Source organism: Syzygium oleosum, unplaced genomic scaffold (assembly GCF_021117445.2).
Source record: "Syzygium oleosum isolate NSW1041296 unplaced genomic scaffold, Sole_v2.1 Sole_v2.16, whole genome shotgun sequence".
Lineage (NCBI taxonomy): Eukaryota > Viridiplantae > Streptophyta > Magnoliopsida > Myrtales > Myrtaceae > Syzygium > Syzygium oleosum.
In genome coordinates this window covers 3950440-3977468 of record NW_026607500.1, presented here as the reverse complement: position 1 = coordinate 3977468, position 27029 = coordinate 3950440, and the positions used below count along the sequence as shown (strand labels likewise).

At 40.2% G+C, this 27029-nt stretch overlaps 3 protein-coding genes across 4 annotated transcripts in view; all 3 read left to right on the top strand.

Moving 5' to 3' along the window:
- The window catches only part of LOC115663376 (serine/threonine-protein kinase/endoribonuclease IRE1a-like), a 29346-nt gene extending 14671 nt beyond the window's left edge, over positions 1-14675 (top strand). Inside the window, exons 7-9 of the mRNA XM_056318884.1 lie at positions 12927-13179; positions 13970-14273; positions 14365-14675. Coding sequence (XP_056174859.1) covers positions 12927-13179; positions 13970-14273; positions 14365-14556 — 749 coding nt within the window. The 3' untranslated portion in view covers positions 14557-14675. The remainder of the gene's footprint in view (positions 1-12926; positions 13180-13969; positions 14274-14364) is intronic.
- On the top strand, positions 4903-5766 carry LOC130140186 (disease resistance protein Roq1-like). Its single transcript, XM_056318883.1, has one exon. It carries the CDS (start codon positions 5005-5007, stop codon positions 5491-5493), a length of 489 nt encoding a protein of 162 aa, XP_056174858.1. The 5' UTR covers positions 4903-5004; the 3' UTR covers positions 5494-5766.
- On the top strand, positions 7867-10940 carry LOC130140185 (disease resistance protein Roq1-like). Of its 2 annotated transcripts, none has more exons than XM_056318881.1 (4): positions 7867-8149; positions 8232-8612; positions 9259-9324; positions 10693-10940. In XM_056318881.1, exons 1-4 carry the CDS (start codon positions 7946-7948, stop codon positions 10744-10746), a joined length of 705 nt encoding a protein of 234 aa, XP_056174856.1. In that variant the 5' UTR covers positions 7867-7945; the 3' UTR covers positions 10747-10940. The 2 variants fall into 2 exon arrangements, with proteins under 2 accessions (XP_056174856.1, XP_056174857.1); XM_056318882.1 differs by lacking the exon at positions 10693-10940 and adding an exon at positions 10262-10682.
- Positions 14676-27029: the final 12354 nt, after the last annotated feature.

Sequence of the window (27029 nt, the reverse complement as noted above, 5' to 3'; positions counted from 1 at the left end):
TCCATAAGGTGAACCAAAATAGTTGCAGTTCTTGATTGATCTGAGTAACTTTTCAATTGTCTCTGCTTGGGTTTTTTCTTGATGTACTCACAACTATGCCACATGAAGAAGACAATTCTGGAACAGTAAATTGTGTTGTACACAATGGTCCGTCAAGGAATTCTCGCCTCAGAGGACATGTATGCTCCGTCATAGTATGATTAGGTCTATGTTTCGTTGATCAAGAGGACCAAAGTATTATCAAGTATAACATGAAATGATAACTTGCTAATTGGGATATCCAAATTGAGCACCAATGGAACAAATCTACCTTGCCTGGAATAAAATTTCCACGCTTGAATAATCATGACAAAAAAGAATATGATTGTCTGAAACAGGTAGAACTGAATCAACATTCTTCTACTGGTCCAATTTGACACAGAAAAACCTTGCTAAGGAATTAAAAGTTCCCCCGGAATAATGTGAAGAGAATTTTGAGTCGTGCTTCTTTCAATATCCTTTCTCGAAAAAAGTGTGGCAGAGAATTTTATGTCTCCTGAAAATACAAAGACAAGCTGAAGACTAGGATCAAGAGTTTTCATGGACCCTGCAGACGATGAAATGGAAAAGCTTGAAAGTTGCTCTGTTGAAACTTGGGTGGAATGCTACAATAGGCAACATCTGGAAGGAGAGAAATAAGTGGATACACGAGCTAGTTAACCCCCAAATGAATAGAGTTGTTGCTGCTATACTCTTCTCAGTGAAAACTATGTTCGAGTCATTAATTCAGGAAGGGAAAAAAGAAGTTCCTGATGAGGTCAAAAGCATCTGTAACAGATGGAGGATTGCTTGTTCGTTGTATGTTCTTGCTCGACCAAGACTGCTTTGAAGCCATGATTGAGGACCGGGTGCTCGATAGTGAGTTACTGGTTTTTACTTGTATGATTCATTCTGTTCTAATGTTTGTTTCCAATGTAAGAGTGGGCTTTGTTGTCACATGCTAAGTAGCACGGACACGTTATTTGTGCTTCCGAATCGGTGTCCGACACGTGTCGCGTGTCCGACACGCTCCAACAAGCCGCCGACACGCACTCAACGCGTGTCGGAGATCCGACACGCGGTCAACGCGCCGGACACGCCGGCGACACGCGAGTCCGGAGCAAAAGGGAGATAGAAGAAAGAAAAGCCCCCTCTCGTCAGATCTCTCGATCGCCAAATCGAGGCTCGGATGCTGCGAACCCCACCACGAATCCTCTCGGAGAAATGGGGAACGGGGAGGTGGGGGATCTGAGAATCGGTCAGGATGGGGGGAGAGAATTTGCCCGGGGGGAGGGAGGATCTGGAAATCTAGGTCGGGAAGGGTCTTGAGAACTCACCAACGACCCCCGATCCTCCCGAGCCGAGCGTCATGGATGAGCGAGCTGAGCGAATCGGAGTATTCGCGGCGAGAACTGCCGGAGATCTGATCGGAGAAGAGGGAGGGAGAGAGAGAGAGAGCGCGAGAGATTGATACAGAAATGAGAGATAGAGAGATAGAGTCAAAAGACGAGAAAATTTAGGGAAAGAAAAGGAAAGTGGGCTGGCTGCTTTTTTTTATTTTTTATCTTGTACTTTCCTTTTTTCAAATTTAATTATTTACTTTTAGTTTCTTAACTAATATATTTATTTATATATAATTATTTTTTGAAAACTTTTTTTTAAAAAACCTGGCTTTTTATTATTATTTATTTATTTATTTGAATCAAATTTAAAAATAACAATTTATCATATATATTTAATATACGTGTCCCAACGTGTCGGAATTCTCTATTTTTGAGAAATGACGTGTCGCGTGTCGTGTTGTGTCGTGTCGCATGTTGCATGTCGCGTGTCCGTGCTACTTAGGTCACATGGGTCATTGAGATTAAGGAGAGGTCTCAAACTAGGTTAAAGATCCACTTTTTAACTCATATTTAATATAAAAAAAAACTCATATTAAATGGGGGTATCGTAATTAGGTTAGCCAAAATTTAAAGAATGGGTTGTTGTAGGTTTAGAGTAGCAAAGCCCAACTAAATATGGATTTTAATTGGTTTGAACTAAACCCACATGCCACCTACCAAACAATGCCTCCTCTTGTTTGGGCTGACTGATGCAGTTTGGGCTGTTATTGGGCAGAGCTTACAAATTCACACGTGACTTACAGATTTCGGACAACATCGATCATGCGCATCACATTGTCGGGGGATCTCGCAAAGTGTGCACCTAGAGATATCAAACTCTTCCAAGAATCCAATCTATCAAGTCCTTATTTCAACTAGATCTTGGCAAACTCCAGCAATCAATAGCTCCAGAGATTAAATCTGAAAGATCTAGCCGCTCAATGGACTTGCATCCAGCCATATTCCACTTTTCCACGCATGCCTCTACCTATTATGGCCATGAATTTTCTAACAAGATATTGCAATTCGTAGCAGTCAAAAGCTTCATACAACTAAATTATGGTTAACGCCTTTCAACGGACTTGCACTAAGAGATATCGAACTCTTCTAAGAACTAGGATCAAATTGCGACTAGATAATGACAACCTGCAACATCCAACAGCTTCCTTCATATGATCACCACGGCCTCCAATTTCAACTAGTTGATGGCCAAATAGCTTCAAAAGAGTTGATTGCGGAAGGTCCAGCCTTCGAGGGTCTTGCACCGAGAGACATCCGATAACTCCAACATACCAAGCCCCTGAATTTCATGTAGGCTTTCGCATTCTCAAACCATCACTTGCTTCAGACATTTTAATTGACAAAGGTCCACCCTTTCAAGGGACTTGCTCAATGAGATATCCAACATTTCCAAGAACTCCAGTTTATCAATGCCTTGAATTTCAAGTAAATTTTTGCATTCTTTAACAGCTCCCATCTAACAACCGCTTGAATTTCGACCACATTTTGGGAATATGCAATAGTCAATCTCCTTAGACCATTGACTTGTGGGATCTTTAGCCTTTTGATGGCTATGCAAGAAATATCCAACTCTTCCAAGAACCCAAACTTATCATGGCCTCGAATGCCCACAAGATTTGCACAAGAGTATGCCTTCAATAGCTTCAAACGATCTAATTGTGAAGGATCCAGTCCTTCAATGGACTTGCATTACGACACATCTAACGTTTCCAAGAAACTCATATACCCTTGGATTTCGACAAGATTTTCCCAAGCAAAAGCTTTCAATTGCTTTAGATAATGAAATTGTGAAAGGTCTAGCCTTTCAATGAATTTGGATTAGGAGATATCCAGATCTAGCCTTTCAATGATTTTAGACTAGGAGATATCTGACTCTTTCAAGAACTCTGACCTATGAAGGCCTTGAACTTCAATTAGATTTTCGCAACGATTAGCATTTACTTTCTTCAAATGTTTCAATTGAGAAAGATCCATCGTTTCAATGGAATTGCATGAGTTGATGCTCAACTTGTCCAAGAACTTGGATCTACCAAGACCTCGAACTTCAACAAGATCATCATTTTTTTTAGTTTCGATGGAGTATTCATTCCCTCTAAATATTCAAGGTCATCAAGAACAAAATCTGTACCCCCTTCTCCGTCCAATGTTGTTGTTTCATATATTTCATATGCTCATATGGGGAATTTAGAGATGCCTTTAAATATTGACTAAAAATTTAATTGTTAATTGACTAAAAACAAATCCCGAGTCGTCGCCTTCTTGTGCTCCTTGATGTATGCTCCCTAGTGTCCTTAACAAGTGAGAAAATATTGGGTATGACTGTGATTCCAGGTCAGCAAAAAACAAGTCCATTCTTCGTGCGCCACGTGTCCCTTGCAGGCCCACCTACTAGAAAAATCTCTCTCTTCTGCACTTGCTTTCTCCCCTCTCTTCTCTCTCTTTACTGCGGTTTCTTCTCGGCTATGGCCGTTAGCTCAAGTTCGAACTCCACGTCCATGGCCGCTGCAAGTTTTCAAATCAAGTATCCATGGCCACGAGACTCTGGGTCTAACTGCCATAGCCGCAAGCTCGAAGCTCCATCTACACGGCTTTTGTGAGCTTGAGCATCCATGGCCGCCAGCTCAATATATGGCAGCCATGGTCGAAAGGTTGTGCTAGAGCTCACGCTCTAGGCTCGAATCCGAGCTCTGCGGCTATGGCGATGGCTAGACTACGGATTGAGCATCTTTGGCCATAAGTCTCTGGATCTAGCAGTTATGGACGGGATTCAAAACTCGAGTGACCATGGCCAGCTAGCCATGGCCGCGAGCTTGAAGCTCAAACATGCTTGCAACCGCGAGCCCGAGCTATATGGCCATGGAGGCTGAGATGTTGGGCTCAAGCTCAAGCTCTAGAGCAATGGTGAACGCAAAGAAGAGAGACGAAAAGTAAGTGCAGAAGAGAGAAATTTTTCTGACAAGTGGACCTGCGAGGGACACGTGACGCACGAAGAATGGATTTTTTTTTTTCTGACCTGGAATCACAGTGATACCCAATATTTTCTCACCCACTATCACTTCTTTATTGAAAAGTAATTACAGTCAACTCATATATAATTGATGTATTCAAATAGACTGGTTAATTGACCTTGACTTAGAAAAGTACTGAGCCATTGGCTTCTAGCCCTAGACTTTATCCTGTGAATGTCCGCTCCATTCACAGATCCAAGAGGGCCTTTCCTTTTCACTTCTAGAAGTCTTCCTCTGTACGTGTCGAACAAAAAATAAAAAAAATAAAGGCATTTAATTCGAAGACTGAATTGGTAAGGAAAAGTTTAAGCACGCGGTTGTCCATATTGCAAAAGTCAAAGGTCATTGGTGTTTTTGTTTTTTATTTTTTTTAAATTTTTCTTTTTATATTTTTACATCCGTCTTGCAATAATGGTCGGCCGGTTAAAGACCCCCTTATGCACCTAACTCCCGTACTATGAAACTGGTAGGTGGATCTTTGAAATAAGAGTAAGGAAGAGAGACGTAACTGAGAGAAGCAGGCCCCCCAACACGAAAACCGATTTCATTTTGAGAGTAAGAAGGAGGCGCTGGAAATGGAGAATTCTCACAACCGTGGAGGAGGATCCTCCGAAACAAGAGAAACGAGTTTCGATGTTGTTTTGAGCTTCGGATCGGATACTCGCCGCGACTTTGTGGATCATCTCTACCGTAGCCTCCACCAAGCGGGGATCCGCGTGTTCACGGATGAAGAGGGTCTCACCCTGGGAGAGAGTTTTGAGCGGTCGCTTACCGCGATCAGGCATTCCAAGATCGCCATTCCGATCCTGTCAGAGAAATCTGCGTCGAGCACAAGGTGCCTCCGACAGCTGGCTCTGATTGTGGATTGCCATAAGACGATGGGCCTGCTCATCATGCCCGTCTTCCTCGACGTCACGCCATCGGTCGTGAGGCGCAGATCCCAGGTTTACGCCGGGGCTATCGCCGAGTATAGATGGAGAGGAGTCAACCCATACACCATCGGGGAATGGGAGGAAGCTCTCATCCGTGTGGGATCCATCCCAGGGCTGGAGAGTGATGGGTAAGTGTAATTGAGTAAGTTCGATTGAGTAACCTAGCATCCAAATGCCAAGTAGCGCTTAGTTCAATTTAGTTAATCTAATTAGACTAACGCTAGGTGTATCAATACCTGATGTAGCTCGCTCTGATCTGGTTCTCAATATGATCCACTTGTTTACATTCTTGCTCCCAGCTCGCCACATTACTTAATGTTTTGGTTTTGTTGATAAATTTCAGTATTCCTATGTTACACACATCTTTGCAAGCACATGACTCAGTTTTTCGGTTAACTTAGAGGCAGCAATTATGGTTGTGATTTTATATTAAGATGGGTCCAGGAAAATGTTCTTCCTCTTGGAATCTGCATCTACTGGAAATCTACCTCTTGCGAGAAAATGCCAGTGTAGAGCGATACCGATTTGCTTAATTTCTGTCGATGCAACTGACAACCTTTGCATCTCATCCTACCGTGCTTTGTCTCTGCTGATTCAGTACAAATATGTGCCACTAATTGCGTGGCCTGTTTGTCTAAAGCTGATTGCTGTTTGATAGTTTTTGAAAGGAGAGCGTGAATTTTTTTCTTGCAAACTACTTCAGAGTTCAGACATTGTTGGACTTACGTTAATCTTTGTGCATGTGCCTCGTGCACACGTGCACGCATGATATAGCCCACGCACACATGCTTCAATCATCGAAGTACTTGTCGCAAATGTGTTGAGGGTATTGAACAGATACTTCGTTGGCATCGAGCATCATGTGGAAAGAGTTATGAAATTACTAAATATGGAATCTAGCGAAGTTCGTGGAGTTGGAATACATGGCATAGGGGGCACCGGGAAGACAACAATTGGAAAGTTAATTTACAAAAGAATATTTCGTCTCTTTGATGGCTGTAGCTTTCTGGAAAGCGTTACAGAAAATGCCAAAAAACCCGGAGGCTTAGTAAATTTGCGACGTCAGTTGATTTCTGACCTTCTAGGTAAAATGCATGGACAAATTGATTCTGTTGATGATGGGATTAGATCCATCAGAAGCAGATTCTTTCACAAGAAAGTTCTCATTGTTCTCGATGATATTGAACCAAGCTTTGGACTTACATCAATTTTAGGAAATCTTGATTGGTTAGGCTCTGGAAGCAGGATCGTAATTACCACCAGAGATGAACGAGCTTCAAATGAGTTTAAAGTGTTCCTGAAATATAAGGTCGGGGGAATGGAACGAGATGAAGCCCTTAAACTTTTCCACGTCCATGCCTTCAGGGAGAAACCTGCTCCAGATGACTTTGCTACTCTGTCCGAAAATATAGTATCAACTATTGACCGGCTTCCTTTGACTATTGAGGTTGTCGGGTCGTATCTATTTTCTAAAAGCAAGGACGTGTGGAAGAAAACCTTGGACGAGTTGGAAAAAGTACCTGAGCTACATGTTAAACAGAATTTGATGGTAATCATCAAAGCATTACCTGACAAGCAAAGAAAGATATTTCTGGACATTGCTTGTTTCTTCATAGGAGAGGACGAAAGTGTTGCATGCTACCTGTGGTCCGACTGTGATGCCACAAGCCAATTGGAATTAAAAGTGCTCGTCCTCTCATCTATTGTTAAGATTGAGAACAACAAACTGTGGATGCATGATCAACTTCGAGACCTAGGTAGGGATATCGTCAAATTGGAACATCGTGAACTTGGAAAGCGCAGATGATTGTGGATGCACGAGGATGCCTTGGATGTGCGACAAATGAAAAAGTAAGATACAAGTTCATCACTGTTTTTTACCTATTGATTGTATGCCTTACAACTTGTTTTCCTTTTTTCATAGAGGAAAGACACTTATGGTCAACCCACCCATCGGTGGCCGCGTTGGTTTGTGCTCAGTTCCTTTCACGAGAGGTCCTGGGTTCAAACTCGCCCATCGGTGATTTAAGTGAGGGGTCGTGGCGGTGGGATGCTGCGCTAGCCCCCCTCGAGGACTAGTCGGGCATCACCGCCGGTTTGAGCCCTAGCTCGCCGGCCGCGCGGACACCTCGATTGTCAAAAAAAAAAAAAGACACTTATGGTCCGTTTGTTTCGCGGAAAATGACTGATTTAAAACATTTTCTCAAAAATGATCACTTTTATATCTTGGAATAATTAGTTGATTAAAATTTTTCTTTATTGATAACAATTGATGTTTACATATTTTTATGGACGATGAAAATATTTTTTGTTCATTTATTTTTGTAAGAGATACGAGCGATCATATTTAGGAAGTTATTTTCCAAATCATTCACTTTCCACGAAACAAAAGACCCGTAATAAAAATGACTTCTTTAGTTTGAAGTCTCTAAGCATTTATCATCTTCACATATTTTTCCGGGGAAATGCTAAGTCCCTTGGCAATCCTATATTTCACGTGTAGGGAACGAAACGCGTTGAAGGTGTTCTTCTCAAATTTGACAGTGGGTCAGAATGGAGTTTTGGACCAGCACATTTTGAGAATATGTCGAACATAAGATTCCTTCGATTGGATCAGGCGAACCTCGAAGGAAATTTTAAGGGGCTTCTGTCAAGTTTAAGATGGCTCCATTGGCAAGGTTGTCCTCGGAATCTTGGTGCTCAAAATTTGGATTTGGAAAAGTTGGTTATTCTAGATCTTTCCTGGAGCAAGGTCCATGAAAAATGGAATGGTTGGAGTGAAATCGAGGTAGAGAAGTATATTATTTTTAATTTCATTTTTCAAATTGTTGCGGAAAAATTAACTCTTTTGTTATTCTACCCTTTGACAGAAAGCCGGGAATTTGAAAGTTTTGAACCTCACCGGTTGTGTTGACTTGATCAGAACTCCAGACTTATCTCATTACAAACGTCTAGAGAGATTGATTCTTGAAAAGTGCAATCGATTGGTTGAAATCGGTTCAGTAAAAAGTCTGGAGAGCTTGGTTTCACTGAACTTGAGGTTTTGCACTGAACTCAATAAGTTGCCTGAAGAGCTGGGTTTCCTCATGTCCTTGGAAGAGATTCTTATAGATGGAACTGCTGTTCAAGAAATTCCTGCCTCCGTCGGTCATTTGAAAAATCTTACAAGATTCAGTGCCCGCAACTGTCTTTCATCGATCCAGCTGCCCGATTCAATTAGCCGTTTAATTGAAGCGGAAAGCTCATCCGAGGTAACCAACACTACTGATTTTCCTACTGGACCGCATAGATGGAGGATGGCACTTGATAAGCACGTGTCATGTCTCCCATTAACGCATTCAGAATATTTTTTTCTTTTGGTCTGTTATAATTTTTCCTCTTTCAAAAGGGCCTTCTTTTTTTTTTTTTAAACTGTTTTCAGTATTTTTCTGCGATATACAAGCAAAGAACTTTTATTTGTGCCAGTTAGTTTAATCATGCTTTCCAGAGGTGTTGTTACATATTCAATCCGGAGCGTTGAACGTTGTATTGGTATCTTAAATCTATGATGTGGTGCGAAAAAGTGCTGACCGCCGTACCGATATCTTAAATTTCTGATGTGGTGCTTCCTTCATGTTCAAGTTAATTCTTAATCCAAAGTGCTGTGAATAAATTGGGATGAGTGGCTCATAGAAGGTATTCCATTCTCCAAACTGTTCTCTTGTAATTCAGACTCGTTTGACAAGCTACTCATACAAGGCCATACTCGATCAATACGTAAATGAAATCTCAAAACTCGTTTGGTCTCTTTTCACGTTCGGCGGTTTGAATCTAAGCATCAACCTCTATAACCGTTTGACACATGGTAGAAATCTTATTTGATGCACTGAATACATGCTTACACAAGTTTTGTCACAGGTGGAGGTTAGCAAACCGATAATACCGAACATTCTTCCTCTAAGGGTGTCGACCGCAAATACGAAGGTATGCTCTCTACATTGAGATTGTCAAATCTGAGTTGTTCTATAAGATAAAGTATGAGTTCAACCTTGAAATGTAGAACACTGAAAGGGGTCATGGCTAGAAAGCTGCCAGACCATAAGGATAGGTGGTTAAGGGATTATTTCAAGCTATGCTGTATTGTTGGAACTGGTTAGATTTTTTACCAACTTTTTTGGGCCATATAGAAAATCTTACACATTAGCTATTGCTCCTCTTGCTATAGTAAGCACATACGATCCTTAAGAATATAGTCTACAAGCACTGAAAAACGTCATCAGCCTCATTTATTCTTGTTTCGCAAAAAATGGTCGCCGAAGAAAGACCTTTCACCAAAGGTTGAATCTTTGGTTCTTAAAGTAAATTGGATTCTGTGGCGATTCGGACAAGAAACAATGAATATGAGACAAACTATGAATGCTAAATAAAAGATAAAGAACAAAGAATTGCAAGTACGAATATATAATCGATGAATTAAAACTGCAGAAAAATTTGATAAGTGTTGTTGATCGCGGATGCTTTACATTGATTCTGCTCCGCCTTATATAGCCTTGTACAAAGTGTAACCATCGAAAGCGGTTATCTTCTAAGTCAAGAACTTCAATTGCCTCTGACATTCTTGGCTCCGCTCTCGCGATCTTTAACTGCATATTCTTGTCCACAAGCAGTTGTGATCTTTTGGCTTCCTCTCGATTTGACTTCCTTCAAACGTGGTTTACCGGTCGTTGTTGTACGTCGACAACTGCCTCAATCTCCCTTTCATCAATGGCATCATTAATTGTCCGACGCCAATCTTGCAATGGGTGCTCACCGATTTGACCACATAACTTAATTCTTTGTCGATGATAGGTTATTTTTGGGTGTCAATGTATGTCATCTTTTAAACGAAGTAAAAGTTCTTCTAATTCTTTGAAATGTATAGGAATGTTATAAGTCACCCTTTCACGATCCCGGCAGAACGCCGGTATAGCTACTCCATCATCCAGACAATCGCTTTACCTTCTCCAGTCTAATTTGGACACGTAGAGAGATTGGCGGGATTTGCCTTCCACCACTATCACCTGCCAGCCTTATAGAGCCACTACTCGGGATCTGCTCCTTCCTTCTTAAGATTGTATTTTTACCTCTCTTCTTCACCACAATCCTCTGGAGAACATTTACCTATTCCTGGACTTGGATCTCCTTCTGCTCGTTGAACTTGCAATTCGCCCAAGAATCAATCTCCAACGTATTCACCTTCCGCGTTTCTATCTGGCTTTGATCAACTCCGGGAAGATGAGGATAACGGCAATTATCCTTGCTTAATGTTGACTAATTATGGATGATATTTTTAATCGGCATGTCATCAAAGAGTTTCGACCCCATCCCGGAGTTACCAGCGAATTCACCAACCAGTGGGTTTTTTAACAAGCGGACATGTTCATGGAGGACTTCAGCTCCGTCATCAAAAGAGTGAAAGTTAACAACCTTTTACTCCCTGCCTTCGTGGAATTGAGTTATTACAAGACCACTCGCTTCCGTGTGGTTCGTCCTCGAACCACACACCTACTAGAGGGGGTCTCGCTTTGTTACCACATTGCCCCTTAATTAGCTCACTTGAGGTATTAGCTTCCGTGTGGTTTGTCATTTGACGAATTGCTTGTTTAAGCACGTTCCATACCAAGTCTCACGGTTTTGTCTTTCGATGTACACGTAGGCACTTTCTCAAGAGATTATAAAAGAAAATCAATTATAGAGTTTTTGACAGATAAGTGGAATATGTCTTTTCAGGAAATGAAGGCAGGATTGTCAATATCAGGAGCAACGATGACGAATTGATGAAGCCCAATAGCCTTCCTGATGGTGGCATTGGATGGCGTAAAATTGGTAAAATCTCCGTATCAAGGAATGAAATCGCTAAGGGAAATAATGGGACCATTGTCCTCGAGGGCATGTATGAAGATCGACATGTTGCAGTGAAACGCCTTGTCCAGGCTCATGGTGAGTTTGCCTCCAAGGAGATTCAGATTTTGATAGCATCTGACCGACATGAAAATATTGTTCGGTATTATGGAGTGGAGTACGACGAGGATTTCGTGTATCTTGCACTGGAGCACTGTACTTGTAGCTTAGATGATTTAATTCAAGCACAGTCAGTTTCTTTAAATAACCATGATCCAGCATCATTGGATAATTATAAAATCAAATTGGATTCCGTTAGGGGTATGATGCAGGATGTTAACTTGTGGCGGGCAGATAGTTATCCCTCGCCTCAGTTGCTGAAACTAATGAGGTAATTTTTACGTTTTGACATGCCAAAAGGGTATGATTTGAGAGATAATTGCAGTATCTTGCTTATTGCCACACTCCTAAAATCAATTGTCACATATTTGTATTTGTAGTGAGCTTGTTTACATATATTTTACATGACTCAGAAGCATCTCATAGAGATCACTACCTTCATGTACTCCTCTTTGCTGGCTCAAGTGGGTATCAGGAGCTAGTCGAAGGACTTAATAGTTCTTCTGAGAAAACTTCAAAGTGATGCATGTTACAGGGAATTATTCGGTCACTACCTTGACTGTGGTGAGCCTAATGCAATCAACATCGTGAGCTGAGTTTTGAACCTTGCAGTTTCCTTTCTAGAGTAATAGGCTATGTTCAATCTCACTATCAAGGCTAAACTCTTAGCTTTCTTCTCATAGAAATCAATTAGGTTTTATCAATTACATAGTGAAAAATCCATTGATTTTCCCATCTTGGGAAAATCAGTATACCTTCTTTCTTTTTGATTCATGAATGCTGCAGAATCCTCATGCACTCAAATCGGTAAATGTTGATGTGATTGATTCGGCAATCAAATTATGTACCGAGTTTTTCGTTGGAGAGTTTACATAAAGAACCTGTGACCATTTTTTTCTCTAGTGTACTTATGGCATCCTTACTAGGTCTTAATGTGTTAGAGAAATTCCTTAATTTTCAACAGGATATGGCTTAGTTTATGTATCCAATGCCTTCAAGTGGCCGGGATACTATTTGGTTCCAGCTACATTGTTGATTTAAGTCATGATGTCTTCTTTATATTATGATACAGGGATGTGGTATCAGGACTCGGCCATTTGCATGACTTGGAAATAATCCATCGGGACTTAAAACCTCAAAATGTCTTGATTACTAAGAATCCATTGTTTGGCGCTCAGCTTTGTGATATGGGCATTAGTGAAAGACTTCCTAAAGATAGATCTTCCTTGGGATATCGTGCCACTGGTAAGTGTTCATGATAGCTTTCTCCAGACCTTTGATCTTCTTTTCCTCAAGATTGATCCGTGCATAATCTGAATCTATACAGTGGTAATCACTTTAGATTCCCGGCAAAAAATTTCAAAACTATAATTTTACTTGTTAGAGCAATCTCTTCTTTTAAAGAAGACTGTTATGTTGGAAGTCAGGTTGCTTTGTATTGCTTTTTCTGCTGTGGTAGAGTTTGTGGAAATTTAATAGTCTTTGCCATGGTCTTCCTTCGTTGATTGGTGAATATATCATATCGACCTTTTACATGGTCCTAGTGATGAGGGCTCTTCTATTGATATTCGATGTTTGTCTTGCAGGTTGTGGAACTTCAGGATGGCTAGCACCTGAACAGCTTCTTCATGGTGGTGGGCGCCAGACACGGCAAATGGATTTGTTTAGTTTAGGTTGTGTCTTGTTCTTCTGCGTCACTCGTGGAAGACATCCATTTGGTGAACATCTAGAACGTGACTTAAATATTGCTTGCAACAAAATGAACCTGTCCTTGGTGGAATTCATACCAGAAGCTCACGATCTGTTTTCACGTTTGCTAAACAAAGATCCCGAATTGAGGTGAGTGTGCTGTCGTCCTTAATTTGCATCTCTATCGTTTTCATTCTACCATTTGATAGATTTTGTACTCATTGTTAGTTGACTGATTTCCATTTTCTTGCATCACTTAATCTCATGAGTATTAAAGGTGGCCCGAAATTGGTCGAACATGGCTTAAATATCTGTCCTGCTGGTGGGGCTCTACTTGATGAGCAAAAAATGTGCAGATTCCATTCATTTCTTCCTGCAATTGACAATAGAAGCCGGAGAAAAGGTTGACCGTGTTGTAGCCTAAATGCCTTTGAAAATTGTGAATTCCAATGGAAGATGATCATTGTCGGAAGCCTGGTTGTTAGGGTCATAAGTTTGTTACCCACCCACGAACGTATAAATTCCAATTATTCCTAGGGCAATGTTAGGAGAAGATCTACTATACATACAATGAAGAGGATTTCGTACGAAGATTCTAGGGGTTTCGAATATAGCGCACGCTATGAAATAAAGAATCCTGGGGACTAAATGATTAGATTGCTAATTTAAGGTAGTCAGGCGTAAATAATTTCTGGGTTCTTGTCGTAGTCAAACTACTGCCTTCATCCCACACTCGCGAGTTGTGAAGTGCATGGAAGTTTTCAGACATTTTGGTTTCTCTTTCATTGAGCTAATGCAATTCTAATTGTTTTAGAGATTGCATATATGCCAAACTTGCAATGATGTTAAACTCGGGAAGTCGGTCCATCTCGGTGTTGTTCGTGTAATTGATTTGTTGAGCATGTTGGGTCAATAGTCAATTACTTTTAATGACTAGCAGGCCAAAGGCATCGGAGGTGCTTCACCATCCATTTTTTTGGAGTTCAGAGATGAGACTGTCCTTTCTTGGTGATGTCAGCGATAAAGTAGAATTGGAAGCTAGGGCACCCAATTCAGATCTTCTGAAAGCATTAGAGAACACTGCACAACTGGTTTTTGATGGGAATTGGGACGACAAAATAGAGCCTGAAGTTATGGCCGACCTACGCAAACGTAGGAAATATGATGGTAGCCGTGTCAGATACTTATTGAGAGCCGTGCGAAATAAGTGTAGCCACTACACAGAAGCTCCAAAAGAAATTAAGGTACTCTCTCGCTCTCTCTCAAATTGTGGTGATATTTGCAGCTGCATGCATACAAGGATCATGTTTGTTGTTGCTGTGATGATTCTGGCAGGAGATCCTCGGATCGTTTCCTGATGGCTTGGAAGCTTACTTCGCTAGACGATTTCCGAGACTCTTGATTGAGTCATACCGAGTGGTGTCCCGGATCTGCAAAGAGGAGGAATGCTTTCAGAAGTACTCGCTTTTCCCCCCTTGGCCAACTCCCACGGAGATTCCTTCTTCAAGCCAGCAGGATCGGCCATGAAACAGAGATTCATTGAATACTACAGAACATTCCACCTGTCTTTTTCTTTTTAAATGTTTAATGTATTGTTCTTGATATTTCATAAACAAGTATTATATTTCAATTTCATGCAATCTTTTTCAATATCACAATTTTTAAAAGTACCTTTCATTCCGTTGGTAGTTTAACAGCTTCTTCGCCTAGCTAGTAGTTCTTTTCCATATGCAATCTAAATATCTAAAGAAAAATATTTAGGTTGAGTAAATCTCAATGGAGTAGGTGACATTCTTAGTTATGAAAGAAATTAATGTCACTCTACTTGCAAGTATTTACCTATGAAATAAACATCACTCTATTCTTTTAAAGTATTTATCCACACTGTTAATGATTTTTCTGTGTGATTTCTAACACATCTCGTATAGTTGATAAATTTCTCTCATTGGAGCTAATGGCTTGGGTATTAAAAGTATGGATCTACCTGCAATTAAAATATAAAAAAATAACATTCACGTATTTCAAAACCTCAAAAAAAAAATGGCAAGAAAATGCATTAACTGTTCTAAACCTCATATAAAGTGGGCGAAAAATCTTATGTATCCTCTCCATACTCCAATGTTTGGCTTGTTACCCAATGTTGACGCTCATGTGGACGTCTGCATTGGAAAAAATTTAATTACGTCATACTCACTACAATATCACTCGACGGTCATGTTAGTTGGATTTGGCCGCATTTGATGTCGGAGGAACTTGATTAAAAAATTTGTGAAAAAGTAGAAGGAGCTCGTTAGACAAATTAAAAGTACAAGGAATTGATTAGAAAATAAAGTAAAACTGAAAGTATAGGGATGGCAAGTAGAACTTTTTGTAAACTAATATTCGTCAATGTGGTGATCTTTTTATACGGACACTTATATGCTATTATTTTTCACCTCCGACATACAGTGATCGCTTTAGTGCCAAAAGTTGTGCACGATGTTCACTTTAATGCCAAAAGTTTTTTTTTATCACTTAAGTTCCACTTTTTTTTAAGAAAACGATCACTTAAGTGCTAACTCTGATCTGAGTCGAAGGAAATCCGACGTGGCCATATTTTTTCAGTTTCCCAGCTCTATGTGGCTCGTCGGCATGCCCAATCAGTATATAACTCCTAAATGACGTTATTGTTTAAAGTGATTACTTCAGTGCCAGTTATTGTTGAAAAACGATCATTTCAGTGCTAGTCGGATTGTACGATGTCGTTTTGGAAGTCCATGTGGACTAAATTTTTTTTTTAAAAAAATTAATTATAAATGCTACGTAATCAATTTGGCCTGAATTGGCACTTAAATGATCGTTTTTTCTCCGATTTGGCACTTAAGCTATCGTTTTTTCTCCGATTTGGTACATAAGTGATCCAAAAAAAACTTGTGGCACTAAAGTGAGCGTCGTACATAACTTTTAGCACTTCGAACGTTCTTCTCCCTGCTTTATACTTTCTTTTCTTTTATTGGTATTTGGCTTTATAATTTTACTTCACGGTAAGAGTGGAGATTTCGATATGTTGGAATCTGTGGGGCCATAGGACCTCTCCACCGTAAATTTCCAGCAATCTAATAACATTTTTGTATTTGTCTTTTTCATGTCTTGTGAACAATTACTTATTCTGGCTTGTTAGAAATTATAGTATTTGTCCGGCAATCTGGAAATGTTAATTCTTTATCTTACCTGAACAAGTTCAGCTTTTTGTTTCATCTTTATAAGCAGGATCCACCTCATACATAGCTAATGCTATTGTATTGACAGAAGGTCACATTCTTCTTTCTTTTCTCCCCATCGTGTACGGCGACGTTGTGTGGATTCAAATTATACAAAAGCACAGACATCAGATGAAAATTTCACTTTCACAAATTCGATTCTGTCTCAACAAATTGTAAAAAGTGAAAGATCAACCTCAACCCACAACAGAAAGGAGGACTTATTCCATCACATAGTGGTAGTGACATTTCAACGGGGAGGCAAGGCTCTAGTCCATGCAAAATATCATCTGGTGTTCAAAAAGAATTTTTATTTCGTTCATTGCAAGTAGAGAAATCACTTTCACATATTGTGTTTGCATCTTATCATGCGTGTGCATCTATTAAAAGTCTGTTTTTTTTCGTCATAAATAGAATTTCCTTAGACGATAGTTACACACACAATAGTACGCTAGCTCTGCTCCACCAGCGTTGCATATAAGCTCTTCAAGAAAGTCAGGCCCATGAAATAATATATGAATATCATGGACCAGGTATAGTGCGAACCAACACCCGAGTGAGTTCCCGGAAAACAAGAAAATCAATCATGAAAATAGTTACAGAAGAATGAAGGTCACTTAATAACAAGAAAAATTTTCATGATCAGACACTCGACAACAAGATTTAAAATTGCTATACCATGGATTATGCCCTTCTTGTGATGGAGGTGAGTCCATTTTGGCATGTAATATTAGCTGTCATCACCAAGCAGGACCAGTTTAAAAAGCAGAAACCAGAGCTGCAATAACCATCCTGATCCGTAGCTTCTGAAGCTCATGATTGAAGATTACTTGAGAACTCTAGATGAGCAAATCGAGTCCCAGTGAGCTACTTCCACGTTGAACAGACTCCGCCTTATCAACAGTCCAAGTCTCTCTGGTATATAATTGGGAGGCGTTTCAATGGAAGCTTTCAACGCCACCCTGTATCTGGTGTTTGGTGAAAAGAAAGTGCAGGTTTTGATTGCAGTTGCTGCATCTGCTTGTGTTTAAGTGACCTTGTCCGTGACGTTGCAGTTCCCCCTGCTTGTGAAGATGATTACGGCAGGCATTTTTTAGGAAGCAAAGCAAACGTCCTTTGTTCTAAATGTAATTTTTGACGATTTTTGTTTTCAGCGATTTAAATTGGTAGGCATTGTAGATATGAGTATTCTCATCTTTATGATGAATGTTTTCTGCAACTTTGAAAAGAAATTGACCTTCCATTTCTTTCTGCCTTTTCTGGATAAGTATTGTGAAGGATTTCTATCAATTTCAAGTCACTGACAGTAGACTTGCTTCCTCGATGTCTTAGTGAGGATATTGGTGTTCTCTCCTTGCTGTCTAAATCGAGACCCATCTCTTCGACCAAAAAAAGTTTTGAGACCCATCTCCATTATCGTCATCGTCCTCTCTGCTTAGCCCAGTTTTCTCTTGCCTGTTTTTTCAATTCCTTCACGCTAACATCAATGGCCCGAAACTTCAGCATAATATCCCAGTGAGGATTTCAGTTTAGGGGGTAGATTCGCCAACCACACTTCTACACAGATACACGAGTCCCTTCTACATCATCTCCTTCATTAGAATCACATGCTCAGTGTGGTGTCCTTACATCACCCATTGGAAACATTTTAGCCTTATTCCTTCATGTGACACCCTTCTAATTCTTGGTGTCAACCCGACCAGTTAAATCCACCTTTCACACACATCATCATGCACAGGTCCCCCTCTCAGTGACGAGCACGGTTATGTGACTTGTGTCTGCTCGCAGAGTTCTTGCCAACACCAAACCAAGTTCCATCAAGAAAAAGAAAGAAAGCTGCTGAAAGATTGTCTCACATCGCATGACAATGGGTCTTAAAGGCTTTTCATATTCATGTGGTCTTCCACCACCTATCCGCTTAAGCTTATGGGTTGGACTTTCTAACATGGTATCAGAGCTAGTGTTATCCCTTTCGCGAATGTGCGTGGTCAATATTTAAAATTCCACGTGAATGTGCATTGTCAAATTTTCACAAATGTGAAAATGATACAATTGAAATTATCAAGGCCTCGAGGGGCATGTTTATGTTCCAGGAATATATATTATCATCACATTTCTAGTTTATCTAAACCTCAGTGAATTCATCCTATCTATACTTGCTCTAGCAATTTGATTTGCTGAAATTGCATAAAATGAATCTGCCTCTGCTGTCTCAAAACTCAGAGAAACATTTCAATGAGTTCCACAATATCATCGTCTTATCTTAAACAGACTACTCCCTGAGAATCGACCACGACGAGATGGCAGCGTTTAAAGTTTGCCCTCTCATCATTATTAAGGATTTAGGAGCCTTGACTATGTCGTTGCCAGAACGACCACAATCCATAAATGATTCTTGATCCAATGGTTTCCAAAAATTCTTAGATCTATTAAAAGAATATTTACTAGAGCAACTACAAGACAATCCCATCGGATTCATCCCCAAAAAATTGGGGAAAAATACCAACAGCCCTACAGTATTGTTGAATGGAATTAGCCAAACCCAATCTTCGGAATTTGACTTGATTATGCCTCATGTAAAACATATAACATTAGGAACCAAACCAGATTCACTGATTAACATGCGTATGGCAACCTATGGAAGCAGAAGTTCTTGTAAAAGAGCCCCTGGCAGGCATTGAACCGATCAAATGAAAAATCTATAAACCAGATTCACTGATATAACAGTGGTTTCCATTGTCCTAAAAAATGAAAGCTCCATATGCTTATTCGTCACCATCTTAAGACTCCTTTCCATTTCTCACAATATAATCCCTTCTGCTTTAAATGCAATGCCTTTCAAAATCTGTAATGTTGCTGAATGGAATCGATGTCCAAGCGTTTCAGCTTGACCACTGATTCAACATGCCCTTTCAGAGTATGCGACTCGCCAAGCCTGCAACGACAGAGTCTATTTGCCTTACCATCACATGTAGGACTAAAATAGCATAAACGAACTGCTGGCAGCAAATGTTTTAGACTTTGTATTTACTATTTGGGAATATGCTCCTATGCCTCGTAATACACAGCATGGCCTTTAAACATCAAATACCAGGCCAACCTCAGCATGTTGTTTGGCTTATTGTGCAATCTTGGAAAGCTCCCTGTAACTACTCTTGTCAGGAGAAAAGATCGCTGGTCTCAGGAAGCTGAGGCCCTGCAGAGTCCTCTGCGTACTTGCTCACTGAGCTTCTCCCTTTCTTTTCTGTGGTCCATTTTGGTAGTGAAGGCGGTCTGTGTGATAAAATTGGCCAAATTACACAACGTAAATATTTCTTAACAAAATTCAAGGTGTTGCCTCTTGCTCAAAGGAAATATCATTTTGCAAAGGCATGTTACCTTGTTTTCCAAAAAGAGTATTCCATGCTCTCCTGCTCAGAATATAGCCGGAGTTTCAGAAAATCAACAGAACATATGGCACTACGCTGTTATGCCAAATGACACTGGCCCGCCCCCATCCAGTTCCATTGATCCTCGCAAAGGCTCAATTTGCATAAACTGTTACAAGCAATGCGACCTGCTCATCAAATATTTTTGCATCAGGGAAGAATATTGGTGATTGTTGACTGATTTATTTATTGTCCAAATTTTTCTGAGGACTTTTGACCATTCACCATTGGTGAAAAGCTAGTGGATTTGCAGTTCTTACTTTGAACCTGACTCCGTTGAAATTAGTCAGTAGAAAGTGCCATAGCAAACTTGACCTCCTCGCTGTGCAACTACGAATGCGCTGACCAAAAGAAGTACAGGGCTAACCATACTCACAAAACAAAGATTAGGGCCTGGCAAACTATACTCACTTGCAAGTACAGGGCTGCCATCATTTCACCAGGGTTATTTCTAACTATATTACTTCTTTCCAACAGTTTTAAGAATGCTATATAGGAGAGGCATAAAATTAGAAAACCACACAAGAAACAGATTCTCACTGAGTCAGCATCTTTCATGGCCCAAAAGAATGTTACAGTCATCAGTGCCAAGGTGAGAACAATTCTGGCAGCAAAAGTTTCTTTCAACTGCCAGCTATCTGGCCTGGGAGATGGCTCACTCAATCTTTGGAGCTTGTCATGATCGTTCCTGAGATTGGTATAAAAAGTTAGTCAAACTTATCTTTCTTGACCTGCTATGTTCAAAAGGGGGAGTACAAGAATGAAAAACTATCATCTTACCATTGTTTAATATGGCAATGATCAAAACCATAAAGGATGCAAGGTCAAACTTCCAGATCAAAGCAATGAACATAAAGCCAAACTGCAAAAGCAAAATGATGTGACTGGATGCATGAAATTTCATCAGCGAATTCTTTTTATAATCTTGAGTCTACATTTAAGGGAGGACACTTACCGCAATACGGATCGTAATGGAGATGGCATATATCTGCAAAGTTTCAGTCAACTCATACTAAGCTAGGAACACAATTGGCAATATGCAGAGATTTGGTGCATAATTAATTGGAAAAACAATCCAAATCACTAACAGTGCGATCCCTCTTTCTTAGAAATGCAGCCCAGCAGATAAGCACAGCGCCTATAATGACACTCAAGCTTGTTTCAGTGAGGACAATGTCCAAGCACTTCTAGCTGCATCAGTGGCATCAGCAACTGCAATCCAACGTCTGCCTTCTTCAAAGCAGAGGCTTCATTCATGCCATTTCCAGTCATACCACACAAGTGCTTGCTCTCCTGTAGCTTCTTTTCAATTTTGTACTTGTGTCATGACATGTGCCATTCACAACTTCAGTGAATAAAATAATGTGGATCTCTTTAAGCATGATTTCACGAATCCATAAGGTGAATCAAAATAGTTGCAGTTCTTGATTGATCTGAGTAACTTTTCAATTGTCTCTGCTTGGGTTTTTTCTTGATGTACTCACAACTATGCCACATGAAGAAGACAATTCTGGAACAGTAAATTGTGTTGTACACAATGGTCCGTCAAGGAATTCTTGCCTCAGAGGACATGTATGCTCCGTCATAGTATGATTAGGTCTATGTTTCGTTGATCAAGAGGACCAAAGTATTATCAAGTATAACATGAAATGATAACTTGCTAATTGGGATATCCAAATTGAGCACCAATGGAACAAATCTACCTTGCCTGGAATAAAATTTCCATGCTTGAATAATCATGACAAAAAAGAATATGATTGTCTGAAACAGGTAGAACTGAATCAACATTCTTCTACTGGTCCAATTTGACACAGAAAAACCTTGCTAAGGAATTAAAAGTTCCCCCGGAATAATGTGAAGAGAATTTTGAGTTGTGCTTCTTTCAATATCCTTTCTCGAAAAAAGTGTGGCAGAGAATTTTATGTCTCCTGAAAATACAAAGACAAGCTGAAGCCTAGGATCAAGAGTTTTCATGGACCCTGCAGACGATGAAATGGAAAAGCTTGAACGTTGCTCTGTTGAAACTTGGGTGGAATGCTACAATATGCAACATCTGGAAGGAGAGAAATAAGGGGATACATGAGCTAGTTAACCCCCAAATGAATAGAGTTGTTGCTGCTATACTCTTCTCAGTGAAAACTATGTTCGAGTCATTAATTCAGGAAGGGAAAAAAGAAGTTCCTGATGAGGTCAAAAGCATCTGTAACAGATGGAGGATCGCTTGTTCGTTGTATGTTCTTGCTCGACCAAGACTGCTTTGAAGCCATGATTGAGGACTGGGTGCTCGATAGTGAGTTACTGGTTTTTACTTGTATGATTGTCGCGACCTAAAAAAAATCGGTTTTTCGATCTTAGGCTAATGGATTACTAGATCAATTAAATTAACTAACCTAGCTCGAGTTCTCCCAAACTCTACCAAATCACAACTTAGGTCCAATTGTGAGCATGCAAATATTTTCAATGGGAGTCGCCACTAATCATTTAAGGTAGGTTGATTAGAAACCTAAATAAAATAGCGGGAGTACTATTTTATTTCTGCGAACCAGAAATTATGGATTCGGGGACTTCGTTACGCTAGATTCCCTAACGCCCTTTCGGTACCAATTTCAAGAAAAATACTCAATTTGACAATTTTGATAAATCCTGACTTAGAGTTCAAAGGTGCAGAAATTTTCTTTTTTGATTTTTTATTTATTTAAATGAAAGCTAACTTATATGTAATGGCGTGCAAAAAATTGACATGCGATTAATGCAACCTAACATGCAAACTATATGTCATGCGACGACGTGACCTATTTCTAATGACGAGCATATTATTTTTTGTATTTTTTCTTTAATGAAATTCGGAATTAAAAAAATGCCAATTATCTAAACATGCAATTTTAAACTAAAGAAATTAACCTATTCTAGAGCAATCTTTTTGGTATTTTTTTTTATCGAAATTCGAAATTAAAATCGAGTAAAAAAAATAACCGCTAAATCTTTCGAATTAAGTTTCGATCTGAAACCTGACTGATCGATCCTAAAATTCGAAATACCCGCTATGGAAATAATTCTATCTAAAGCCTGATAGATAGATTTATTTCCACGTGTGCGGTTGCGGATTAGGAAATTTTCCTAATCGATCACATCTTGAAAAAATTTAAATATCTCAAATATCTTGGATATATTCAAAGGATTTTGAAAATTCTAAATTCTATCCAAATTTGATAAGATCAGATATCTAAGATTTCAAAAAGGAAATAAATCCTAATTGGGATAATGCCTATTATTTAAATATGCAAAGTTAGATATCAATAAGCGCAAATTAAGCAAAAATTATATAAATCGAATCAGGATAAGATATTTACCTGATTTGTGGATTTCTTTCCAAATTTGAATCACGCGGATCGGAATTGCGGATCGGATGACCGGCGATGCGTCGGGACTAGCGGCGGCGCGGTGTCGGGAACGATGGCGCTCACGGCGGTGACACGGCGGTGGATGATAGTCTCGGTGTGATGCTCGTTGGACAACCGGTTCGGTGAACTAGCGGTATGATGATTAGCAAAGGCAACAAGTCGGGGTGGCTCGGTTTGACGATCAACAACCTGCAAAAACAGAAACTTTGCGGGTCTGTTTTGGTGAGGACACGGCACAGCTCACAATGGACTCTTCTTCTCAATATGTTGCTCGAAGGTCACGTTAGGGGAGTCGCGGCTTGGTGTAGCTCGGAACTGGGCTGGACAGTGGCGTCTCGGTGCAGGTGGGTGTCGCGGTGCAGGAAGCCTTGCAATGTGGACAGCAACTCCGGCGTTTGTTGACAAACCAAGGGACTCGAGGTGATGAAGTCAGCGAGCACCAGTGGCGTTGAAGTTGCGACGCCGAAACAGCTTCGTGCGAAGGATACGAAAATCCTTCAAGTGGGCCTCTTGAATTTTCTCACAAGTGGATGCTTGACCAAGTCAAAACGCACTCACCAGAAAGACGCCCCTACATCCATGTTGGATCACCCTCTTCAATCTTTTTTCTCTCTCGTGTGTGTGTCAAATTTTGTGGCCGTGTATTGCCTTTGACCAAGAAAAATTTGTGCTTCAATAAGTGCCGACCTTCAGAACCTGCGGGAAGAATAGAAACTTTTTCTCTCTTACTCTTGCTTTCGCTCACGTGTGTCTCTCGTGCTCTCAAGAATTGTGTTATCAAAATTATGAGAGCCCACCTTTAATTATGACACATAACGATATATTTATAATGTAAACCTAGGTCAATTAGCCGGGCTTTCTAGTCCTAATGGGCTTAGGCTTGGGCTTAGGCTTTAATTATCATTTAATTTCAAGTGGACTGAATTAATGTGGGCTTTTATTTAATTAAGCATAATGGGCTAATTTTAGCTCAAATTAAGACAACCAAGCCCTTTTGTGTGTGATTTTCGGCCCATGCTTTCCGAGTGAGCCGAGCCTCGTTCGGTGCCCGAGCTCGATTTACGTGATGAATTTTAAGCTCGCTTACCACCGCCGATCCGATGCAAAATGCAGTTAATCTATATGAACCTAAACTTTATGCTATGCGATTTGTAATATTTTTGTTCAGGGATTAAAATTTAATCCCTAATTTTCTATGCAATTAATCACTAAATGATGCGCTGAAATTTAGGTGTCAACAATGATTCACTCTGTTCTAATGTTTGTTTCCAATGTAAGAGTGGGCTTTGTTGTCACAAACTAGGTTAAAGATCAACTTTTTAACTCATATTTAATATAAAAACAAAACTCATATTAAATGGGGGTATCGTAAATAGTTTAGCCAAAATTTAAAGAATGGGTTGTTATGGGTTTAGAGTAGCAAAGCCCAACTAAATATGGATTTTAATTGGTTTGAACTAAACCCACATGCCACCTACCAAACAATGCCTCCTCTTGTTTGGGCTGGCTGATGCAGTTTGGGCTGTTATTGGGCAGAGCTTACAAATTCACACGTGACTTGCAGATTTCGGACAACATCGATCATGCGCATCACATTGTCGGGGGATCTCGTAAAGTGTGCACCTAGAGATATCAAACTCTTCCAAGAATCCAATCTATCAAGTCCTTATTTCAACTAGATCTTGGCAAACTCCAGCAATCAATAGCTCCAGAGATTAAATCTGAAAGATCTAGCCGCTCAATGGACTTGCATCCAGCCATATTCTACTTTTCCACGCATGCCTCTACTTATTATGGCCATGAATTTTCTAACAAGATATTGCAATTCGTAGTAGTCAAAAACTTCATACAACTAAATTATGGTTAACGCCTTTCAACGGACTTGCACTAAGAGATATCGAACTCTTCTAAGAACTAGGATCAAATTGCGACTAGATAATGACAACCTGCAGCATCCAACAGCTTCCTTCATATGATCACCACGGCCTCCAATTTCAACTAGTTGATGGCCAAATAGCTTCAAAAGAGTTGATTGCGGAAGGTCCAGCCTTCGAGGGTCTTGCACCGAGAGACATCCGGTAACTCCAACATACCAAGCCCCTGAATTTCATGTAGGCTTTCGCATTCTCAAACCATCACTTGCTTCAGACATTTTAATTGACAAAGGTCCACCCTTTCAAGGGACTTGCTCAATGAGATATCCAACATTTCCAAGAACTCCAGTTTATCAATGCCTTGAATTTCAAGTAAATTTTTGCATTCTTTAACAGCTCCCATCTAACAACCGCTTGAATTTCGACCACATTTTGGGAATATGCAATAGTCAATCTCCTTAGACCATTGACTTGTGGGATCTTTAGCCTTTTGATGGCTATGCAAGAAATATCCAACTCTTCCAAGAACCCAAACTTATCATGGCCTCGAATGCCCACAAGATTTGCACAAGAGTATGCCTTCAATAGCTTCAAACGATCTAATTGTGAAAGATCCAATCCTTCAATGGACTTGCATTACGACACATCTAACGTTTCCAAGAAACTCATATACCCTTGGATTTCGACAAGATTTTCCCAAGCAAAAGCTTTCAATTGCTTTAGATAATGAAATTGTGAAAGGCCTAGCCTTTCAATGAATTTGGATTAGGAGATATCCAGATCTAGCCTTTCAATGCATTTAGACTAGGAGATATCTGACTCTTTCAAGAACTCTGACCTATGAAGGCCTTGAACTTCAATTAGATTTTTGCAACGATTAGCATTTACTTTCTTCAAATGTTTCAATTGAGAAAGATCCATCGTTTCAATGGAATTGCATGAGTTGATGCTCAACTCGTCCAAGAACTTGGATCTACCAAGACCTCGAACTTCAACAAGATCATCGTTTTTTTTAGTTTCGACGGAGCATTCATTCCCTCTAAATATTCAAGGTCATCAAGAACAAAATCTGTACCCCCTTCTCCGTCCAATATTGTTGTTTCATATATTTCATATGCTCATATGGGGAATTTAGAGATGCCTTTAAATATTGACTAAAAATTTAATTGTTAATTGACTAAAAACAAATCCCGAGTCGTCGCCTTCTTGTGCTCCTTGATGTATGCTCCCTAGTGTCCTTAACAAGTGAGAAAATATTGGGTATGACTGTGATTCCAGGTCAGCAAAAAACAAGTCCATTCTTCGTGCGCCACGTGTCCCTTGCAGGCCCACCTACTAGAAAAATCTCTCTCTTCTGCACTTGCTTTCTCTCCTCTCTTCTCTCTCTTTACTACGGTTTCTTCTCGGCTATGGCCGTTAGTTCAAGTTCGAACTCCACGTCCATGGCCGCTGCAAGTTTTCAAATCAAGTATCCATGGCCACGAGACTCTGGGTCTAACTGCCATAGCCGCAAGCTCGAAGCTCCATCTACACGGCTTTTGTGAGCTTGAGCATCCATGGCCGCCAGCTCAATATATGGCAGCCATGGTCGAAAGGTTGTGCTAGAGCTCACGCTCTAGGCTCGAATCCGAGCTCTGCGGCTATGGCGATGGCTAGACTACGGATTGAGCATCTTTGGCCATAAGTCTCTGGATCTAGCAGTTATGGACGGGATTCAAAACTCGAGTGACCATGGCCAGCTAGCCATGGCCGCGAGCTTGAAGCTCAAACATGCTTGCAACCGCGAGCCCGAGCTATATGGCCATGGAGGCTGAGATGTTGGGCTCAAGCTCAAGCTCTAGAGCAATGGTGAACGCAAAGAAGAGAGACGAAAAGTAAGTGCAGAAGAGAGAAATTTTTCTGACAAGTGGACCTGCGAGGGACACGTGACGCACGAAGAATGGATTTTTTTTTTTCTGACCTGGAATCACAGTGATACCCAATATTTTCTCACCCACTATCACTTCTTTATTGAAAAGTAATTACAGTCAACTCATATATAATTGATGTATTCAAATA